This window comes from Pyxicephalus adspersus, chromosome 8, assembly GCF_032062135.1.
Source record: "Pyxicephalus adspersus chromosome 8, UCB_Pads_2.0, whole genome shotgun sequence".
Classification (NCBI taxonomy): domain Eukaryota; kingdom Metazoa; phylum Chordata; class Amphibia; order Anura; family Pyxicephalidae; genus Pyxicephalus; species Pyxicephalus adspersus.
Window position 1 is genome coordinate 38707953 of NC_092865.1, and position 9501 is coordinate 38717453.

Sequence of the window (9501 nt, forward strand, 5' to 3'; positions counted from 1 at the left end):
ATTGCATAAGTGTATGCACAAGTGAAATCACTAAATGTTCCTTAATAAATGTATTATAACATGTTTGCCTATAATCCTTTACTAAAATATTTGATTTCTCTAAAGTCAAACTGGAACAAAATTTATGAGGTCACAAATGTTTGTTCACATATTTTTTTTTACACTCAGTGTGATGACATATTTGAAAGTGCCACTTATAGTATATAACTATATATAAATATATTTGGAGAATATACTGGAGAACACAGAACAGCACGCAGGTGTGTGCTAATCAATTGCTATCACCTCATCATTGAAGTTAACATCTCCTGAATTGCGCAGCTAAAAATTTATCGCCTTAATTGGCGTATCGGCGATCTTTGCAGGGAAACCGGCAGGCGAGTTCACTAGAACTCAGGCCCGACTCGCTGTAATAGACTTCACCGTCCAGAGCGTACGCGCATTTCATTGATGAATCGGTGACCACCTCCAGAATTTGCTATTGCTGCTTGCATCTGCATTGAGATGTGAGGCACAATGCAGAAGTCCCGCATTGTGCTTCCCATCTCTGCTGATGCGAGCAGCAGCGTGGCTGGGACCCGGGTGGTAATTAAAAGCAGATTACTCAGGACTCCGCTTTTAAATTTCCCACCCGGCCACGTCCCCCAACGGACCGGCGCCCCAGCATCACAGAGGGACCATCCGATCGCCGCTGGAGGGCAGGGCAAAGGTATGGGGGGCTTCTAAAGTTACCCCGAGTGTGACTCGGCATTACCGCTTTTTGCATGTAAAAGCCACCCCGAGTCACACTCGGGATTACCGCTAGGGAGGTTAATGCTACAACAGGCACTGGTGAATGGGAGCAGAGAGGATATAAAACCCCAGCAGCTAATGGCAGCACAAAATTAAGCGCCTGAAATCCTCTTCAGCTGTTCACAGCCTCAGTGTGTGCAGGGGATGCCGGGATGGTACATCTCAGGCTGCACAGCTAAGGGAAAACAGAAGAGGCTCCTATTTCCTTATTCTCCTTGCTGGTGCAAGTGACATCGATGGACAAAATAAGTTATGTGGGGTACTGTAGTGGAGCGGAGCAAGGAATCACCAGATTCAAAGATAGATCCACATCAGCTGAGAGGCCAAGATTAAGGAAGCTTTCTATTAAAATGATCCATTAACTAAGAGTCAAATCCATCTGTCAAATATTGCTTTGGTTGCCAGGTAAACCAAGCAATACTGGCTTTCTTTTTAGCGTGGCAGCAATAAATGAACTATCATGCACCTTCATGGGAGTTATGTCATTCGAGCCTGGCCAATCCAGATCATTTCCATGAAGAGAAGAGGGAAGAAGATGGCAGCACCCTGCGATGGAATAGTACAGGTAAGCATTACATTTTTAGTTCCACTTTCAGGATGCTACCATTGTCGAACCTCAGGAAGTATGTGTTTTGCATTGGGATACAAATCACATCTATTTTCCAAATCAGGGGTCAGCAAACTTTTTGGACTACTAGGCCATTTCAGGAGGTCAAGAAGGTACACTAGGCCAGAAGAAACAAGCTGTCCAAGGAAAGGTTTTTTTTAAACTGATTGCAAGCGAGCAGCCTCAGTTTTTCCACTCATCCTTGGTGTAGTCTCTGTACGTGTGCTTGCCATCGAATTGTCCCTTGAAAGTGCAATTGGTGTCTTGCACACTAAACACAGGGCTTTGTTAAGTAATTTGACAGTCCATTCGGGGTTGAAGACACAACGTTGGAGGTCAACCTTCCGGAGACTGGTAGCTGTGCGTTACTTCTGCTCTTTAGGCATAGTAATTGAGGTTACTGTGCAGGAACACAATGATTGATATCGCGGGAACCTGCGACAACGCGACAATTCATTTAGGCTGGATCAAACAATAAAAAACAAGGCGGGCGTTAGGCGGGAATAGAATACTGGCTAGGCCGTATCTGGCCTAAAGGCTAGAGTTTGCCGACCTCTGTTCTAATACTAAACGAAAATGTGGTAAGAAGAAAAGGATTTATATATGCTATGACTGAAAATAATTTATGTTGTGTTCTTCTTGTGACACCTAGTGGTACATTTTGATAAATACAACTTTTAGTAGTAAATAAAGTTTTAGTTTGAAGTGAATTAAAAATTGAAAATAATTTGATTATCATAGTTTGAACATCTATTGTAATGTCTTTTATCAGTTTTAATTGGATTTCCGTTTATTTTACATTTGATAATGTTCTGACTTGATCATACTTTGAAAATTGTACATTTGGCCTTACTCTAAAAGCTACTGTTGTATGCCCATGCAGAATGGTGGCATACTGGCATATGTGACAATACAATAATGTTAAATCATCCTACAGTAAAACTGTGCTATGCCAAAGTAAGTTTATTAAAGAGGCTCCTGTATATACGTTCCCACTTGGGTTAGCACCTGCAACAATGAAGAAACTGGATATTTGTATAATAAAGGCTTGGAAGCATGTAGCCCACCTATTCCTTTTCCAAGTCCTTACCTATACCTATTTTTTTATGGCGAGAGTTCTGTATTTCAACAGGTGACGGCTCAAAAAATGGGAGTACAATGCATTTCAAACAGTTTATTACATTTTTAAAACTCGCTGCTTTTCTTTTGCAGGATATAACCTTAGAAATGTTTATATATTGCATAGATGAAGGGTTTGTGTTTTGGTAAAGAAATACCCTATATGTAAACACTTGCAGATCTGTAAATTGAAGCATTTGTAAATTTACCATGTCTTTTAAGCCATATAAAATGTCCCCTCCCCACCACTGTACTTTACTTGTTCCCTTTTTTCATTAACACAATGTTACAGAGACTTTTTTGGGGTTTCCCTGAGTAATTTTGATGTGTTTGACTTCTAAGACCAAAAGCAATTCACTATATTGTCTTTACTCTTGACTTCAGTAATGTTCAAATTTTGGATACTTCGAATGTTTTGACTGAGTAGCTTCAGAACTGAACAGCAGCATGTTTAAAGAGCTCCTACCAGATGACTGAAATATGCAACAGCTGTATTATATTTGTCTGTGGATTGTCCAATATATGATATTAATCAAATGCCCTACCTGATCATCAGTCCAGGGCTTAGGGTAAAAACATATTGCCCAGAGGTCTGTCCAAGTCCACTATAGCCCAGAAGTCTGTCTTCCATTGTCAGAATCTTTCAAAACAGTGAAAAAAAAACTACTTGCCTAAGAATCATTTGATCCTGGAACCACCACGAGAAAGACATTGTGGTGTGTGGAATAAAGGGATTGTTTAACTACAGATTCTGGGGTTGGAGCTGAACAAAAGAGAATGCAGAAAAATTAAAAGAGAATGCAGAAAAATTACTCATGCAGAAAAAGTCATTCGATTCTGGATTGTTGTGGTGAAGCTGGATAGCTATGGAGAGCATTCTAGGCTCTGAAGTTTCCCAGCCTCTGTAGGCAAAATTTAATTAGGTGTACAGATGCCGGTCAAAGGACAGGACTAGTCATTATGAGAAGGCTATGTGTGAGTGAGATTTCTCCTAGAAACCCACCGGGAAATGAATATCAATCTGGATGGCCAGGAACATCAGGTTATCCAGAGGGGGAAACTCTCGACCAGCAAACTCATCCTTGATGCTGTCAGAAAGGTTTCACTGCTCCTGCAAAGCTCAGCTGCCAAAGTACAAAACTGGACTGCAAACTGTCCTGCAGTAAGAGACCCTTGGAGGAGACGCAGGAGCGAGCTGGCTACCAAGAAGGTCGGGTCTGGTTAATCATTAACCCTTCTATCGAGGCTCAGGAAGTCTTCAATTCTATTGGTGACTGGATCCTTTTACTTCTCAGAGTGGGGATGCCAATGACAAGGCTTATCCAGAAAGTAAGAAGTATAGGAAAAAATTTAAGTATTATACTTTAGCCCAGTCAGTGTTCAAACTGTACTGGTTAATACAACCACAGCAGGTCTTGGGATCCACAGAGAATTGCTGCAGGGTTTGTAGGTGAAGAGCAGAGACCACTGGCAATAGCAGGAGTTTGGGTCTGGGCTAGAGGTTCAGCAGTTGCACTGGAAGAGACCAGAAGTTGATTCACTAGTAGTGAGAATACCAAGCTGATGAAGTACATGGATTTGGATAGCTTTCTTGGTGTCAAGCCTTTAGGTGAGTAACTGGTTGGGATCTGCTGAGGTCTGGGAAGGTGTAGACATGGTTTGTGCAAATTGCCATGCTTGGAGGGAGGGAACCAATAAGGGAAGTCATGGTTAACTCAGTAATGGTGAGAGCCCTAAGAAGGGCCAAGACAGTGTCTAAGCAACGGCCTGGTTTTCCCCAGAGCCTCTAGAGGTGAGAATGTTGCACTAAAGGGTGTTGCCAGGTTGCAGCCCTTGGGCACACCAGGGTGCGCAGGACAATATACAGTACTGAATAAGCATGCAGAGAATAGTCAAGGAAGGCCAGGGTTGTGGCAGGCAGCAGGCAAGTGACATCAGGAACTAAGCCAGGGGCACTGAGACATCAGGGCTTTCCTCAAAACAACAAATGTTTAACCTCCTTAGCAGTAACCCCGAGAGTGACTTGGGGTAGAAAAAAGTTGCTACAAGTGGTAACCCCGAGCCACTCTCGGGGTTGGAACACCTAGGGAAGGTAAGTAAATACAGCGCTTACCTGATCCGCCGGGGTCCCACGCCGTCCAGCGCCGCGATCTTCGTCTTCTTCCTGCTTCTGTTCCGATGAGTCACCGGGGGAGTTCCCGGTGACATCACAGCGTGTGTACGTCCCGACCGGGCGGGGGCGGGAAATTCAAAATCCATTTGTATTGCATTCAATACAAAATAACTGTATTCAATGCAATACATTGGATATTTATGTGTAAAAGCAGTACATTGTTTTCAAGAACATTTATGTTACAGTATGTAAAATAGTATGAGTATAATATGTATTGTTTTTAATTAATTTTTTTAAATAATTTTTTTTTTTAATATATAGATTTTTTAATTTATTTAAATTATTGTTTTTAAATGATGTTGTGTTTCAAACTTTATTATACGCATACTATTTATATTATACTGTAAAATAAATTTTCATGAAAAACAATGTACCGCCTTTAGACATATAAAACCGGAAAGAAATGTACTGCTAGGGAGGGTAATCTAACATATGCGCAAAGTGAGATAAGAGCTCCTGTACATTTGAAAGAAGACACATCATTTGTTCTTGCACATGCTTGGTGCAAGTTTTGGCAATGTCATTAAGAAACCCTTATAAAGAAGATGGCCGCATAGATTTTACCAGAGAGTGCCAAAAACAAAATTGAAGCCAAGGCAGTCTAAGAAATGCTGGTTGCGGTAAGCACACACAAGAAATATGAAAAGAAAGAAAAGTTATTTTTAATGCAAGTTCTGCATTAAAATGGTGTTCTTTTTTTTTTTTTTTTTTTTTTTTTTTTTTGTTTGTTTACTTGAAACACCTGAGAACCCTTTTAGTAAGAAGACAGTTGGAAAAAAAATGTAATTCTATTTTTTTTCTTCTGGCAGAACAAAGGATATTTGCAATGAAAATTTTTGCCATTCTCCTAGTTGGGAAACACATTTAATTTTTCTCCTTTGCCTTCACCCTATTCACTTGGTAATTAGTCAAGAAAATAGGTTTGACTACCCCCTTTTTTATTATTACTACTTTATTATTTTCCAAGTTTGGCATTGTAAAACAGTTTTGTGACTATCAACAGTGGTTCTTGTTTTGGATCTGCAGGATCCAAATAAATTCATTCTAAAATTTAAATAGATCAGCAACATAGGACCCAAGTATTCTGTATTCCAGCCATGGTAATACCAAATGAAAAAAAAGGAGGGTGACTAAATTGTTTACATGGATTTGCTGATATTAATATATATTAAAATTTATGAATACCCAAAACCAAACCCATTTAAAAACTAGAAGCCAGGTACATACCCTGTTTCCCCGAAAATAAGACCTACCCCGAAAGTAAGACCTAGCACTATTTTGTAAACCTGCCCTAATATAAGACCTACCCCGAAAATAAGACCTACCCCGAAAGTAAGACCTAGCACTATTTTGTAAACCTGCCCTAATATAAGACCTACCCCGAAAATAAGACCTAGGAGAAAAAGAAAATAAAAGCATACATACCGGTAAATTAAAAAAGTACTCACCGAGACAGCTCCAGATATCTGATCCTGCGTGTGTGTCCTTTATGCTGGCTGCAGCTGCAGCCAGTCTTTGATGCTGGCTGCAGCGTGTGTGTCTTTGATGCTGGCTGCAGGGCGTGTCTATTCCTGAGCCAAACTGAAAGTAAAAAGCCTGCACACGTGCCCCCGCGATTCTGAACAAGGAAGCAAGCTGCTGATCCCTGCCCTAACAGAGATCCCTGCACTTAATTACGGGTAAGTGATCAGAAGAGGACAATCATTGCATAGAGTGATCAGAAGGGGACAGTCAATGGCATAGAGTGATCAGAAGGGGATAATCAATGGCATAGAGTGATCAGAAGGGGAATTTGAACGGCACATGAGTGATCAGAAGGGGACAATCAATGGAACATGAGTGATCATGAGTGACTTTCAACAATAAATGTGTACTGTAGTCTTCTTCATGGAAAAATAAGACATCCCCTGAAAATAAGACCTAGTGTGTTTTTGGGAGCCAAAAAAAATATAAGACAGTGTCTTATTTTCGGGGAAACACGGGTATTATATTGCATCTCCTGTATATATTATTTCAAGAATATCATCATGTGATAGAAGTATAGTCCAAAATCAATTTTATTTTATTTAAGCACAAAATAATTAAAAAATAAAAATACTTTTCATTGAAAACATACAAGTTATTTCAGTTAGTGAAAACAAACAGTTGTCAAGCCTAGAATGCCCTTTACATACAGTTGTAGGCTTGATAAGGAATTGTTTTATGTGATTGGATAGTTAAAGTCAGCAAAGCTTCACTTCATTCACTAAACTGTATGAAATTCCTTTGCAAAGTAATAATTTGCTTCATGAAGTGAACAGCATGTATGCTTTCAGTAAATCAAGCACACTGTACATAAATGCACATGCATTTCAATAAAAGAAACTTACAGTCAGGTATTAGGGGTATTTTGTTTTTCAATTTACCTTCACATTCTGGTTGATGATTGGACCACCCAGTTGCTGTACATTCTCTTGTTCTATGTTTGCTAATCATTTGATACCTAAAAAAATACAAAATTATATTTTATTAACAACAAACACCATGCTCTGTCTTTTTAGTGTGTAACAATAGGTCCAATTTTGTACGGGGAGAAGTAGGTGTTTTGCAGCATATTTAAAGTTAACTATTTTCATTTATTTTATTTTTTAGTAGCCATTCATTTATGTATCTATAAAGTGTGATAATTGTGATCCTAGCCCCTTAGGCTGGGTACAAACATGCAATAATTGTCGTTGGAAAGGATCTTTCACAATCCATTCCAGCGACTAAGGACTGCATGATGCATGAACGAGTGCTGTACATACAGCACCATTCTGCTCTATGGAGAGTGGAGGGGGGAGAATGATGGAGCGGCACCCCCCTGTGCTTTCTTCTCTTCACTTCCATTACGATTGTTTGGCGTCCATTGTCCGTGGATCCGCCAGGATGGTCGTTCAGACGATGGATGACGGCACTGTACACACACAAGATTGTCGTCCGATATCATCCCTGAGCCGATTATCAGACGAGAACCATTGGACGTGTGAACGTAGCCTTAACTATAGCAGCGTGTATGTAAACACTGACCTTTATTGGAGCAGTGACCCACTCTGCACTGCTGCACTCTCTGCACATCTGTTTCCCCTCCAGACACCTTTGCTGTAGTATGCAGGTGCTACTGTAGGCTCAATAGAGATAAATAAATTTGCTCAAAAGGCAACTCTCCTGAGGGCATTTCATACTACAAGAGCTGACCATCTGATTGTAAGAAAAACTTGAATTCAGGATTTTCCAGTAATTTATAACAATACCAATTTAACATGCATAGGAAGCATTAGACCCTAACCATGTAAATTAGCAGCACAGTTTTAAACTGCACTGGAATGGCGGCTGTTAGTTTTAAAAGTGCTGAACCCAGCAGGCAGTGACACTTTGAGTCCAGTGAAAAAAACAGCCCTTAGACTCTTAAGCAATCTGGGAGAGCCGTCCAGCCTTTCTCAACCTTCAATAGATCACTATAGCAATGACCAGTTAACTTTAAAGCCAGTGATAGATCACTGATCTGTTGCTTCAAATGTGCATTGGTGGTCTTGATCAGGTCTCCCCCATAAATATATATAGATCAACACCAACCTAACACCTACACATTCTGTTTTCCAGCCATGGTAATACCAAATAGAAAAAGGAGGGTGACTAAATTGTTTATAGGGACTTGCTAATATTAATATATTATAAAATACAAGAATACCCAAAAATGAACCCACTCAGAAAACTAGATAATTGAACTGGTAAAATAAAATGAAATCACAAAAAATAAATGCCAGATACATTGTATATTGCATCTTCCATATATCTAATTTCAAAAAAAGTATCATGTATGAGAAGTATAGTCCAAAATCAATGGTATTTTATTTAACCACAAATAATTAAAAAAAACAATACTTTTTAGGGGAAACATACAAGTCTTTTCAGACTGTGAAAAAAGAAACCTTTATAATAAAATTCTAGGAAATTATTAGAGATCAATTCAAATTTGCTGCCCAATGAAAGCTCTATCTGTCCCAAAAATGAAGCATAGTATATCACAGCAGACTTCAAACATTAAAAGCTATAATATGAGGAACCAAGATATTGCTAAAACACAAAAAAATGCTCTAAAATTTTGAAAGATTTAAGAAAACTTCTGGGGACTCAAATGGGTGGAGGAACAAAGGTATTATTATTATTATTATTATTATTATTATTATTAATAAACAGGATTTATATAGCACCAACATACTACACAGTGATGTACATTAAATATGGGTTGCAAAGATGAATACAGACAGTGACACAGGAAGAGAGGACCCTGCCCCGAGGAGCTTACAATCTAGGAGGTGGGGGAAGTAACACACAATAGGAGGGGAGATATGTAATGGTGGGAAGTAGTGATGGTTTCAAAAGACAGAAGAAGATGGGTAGGCAATTTTGAAAAAATGGGTTTTGAATTTTCTTTTAAATGAGCAGAAAGTAGGAGCAAGCCGAATAGGATGGGGAAGACCCTTCTGGAGAATTGGGGCAGCTCTAGAAATTTCTTGTAGCCATGCGTGTGATGAGGTTATGAGTGAGGAAGTCAGTAGTAGGTCATTGGAGGAGCAAAGAGAGTGGCTGGCTAGGTATTCCACAAATTCCACAAGTGGATGTGTAGGCACAGTTGAATAAAAAAGTAATGTTTACCTTTTTAAATATATTAAAAAAGTCAACAATTTTCATGTTGTGTTGTGCCTCCTTTTTTTAACCCCCTAACCGCTAAGCCCGTAATTTCTCGCACTAAATATTTTTGCTCTTTTGGTTAACCCCGTATTTTTTC

The 9501-nt window shown here is 39.4% G+C and overlaps 1 protein-coding gene across 1 annotated transcript in view; it reads right to left on the bottom strand.

Moving 5' to 3' along the window:
- Positions 1 to 9501, bottom strand: part of CFH (complement factor H) — a 33794-nt gene that overhangs the window by 10885 nt on the left and 13408 nt on the right. The window contains exon 4 of the mRNA XM_072420101.1: positions 7097 to 7173. Within this exon, the coding sequence (XP_072276202.1) occupies positions 7097 to 7173 (77 nt within the window). The remainder of the gene's footprint in view (positions 1 to 7096; positions 7174 to 9501) is intronic.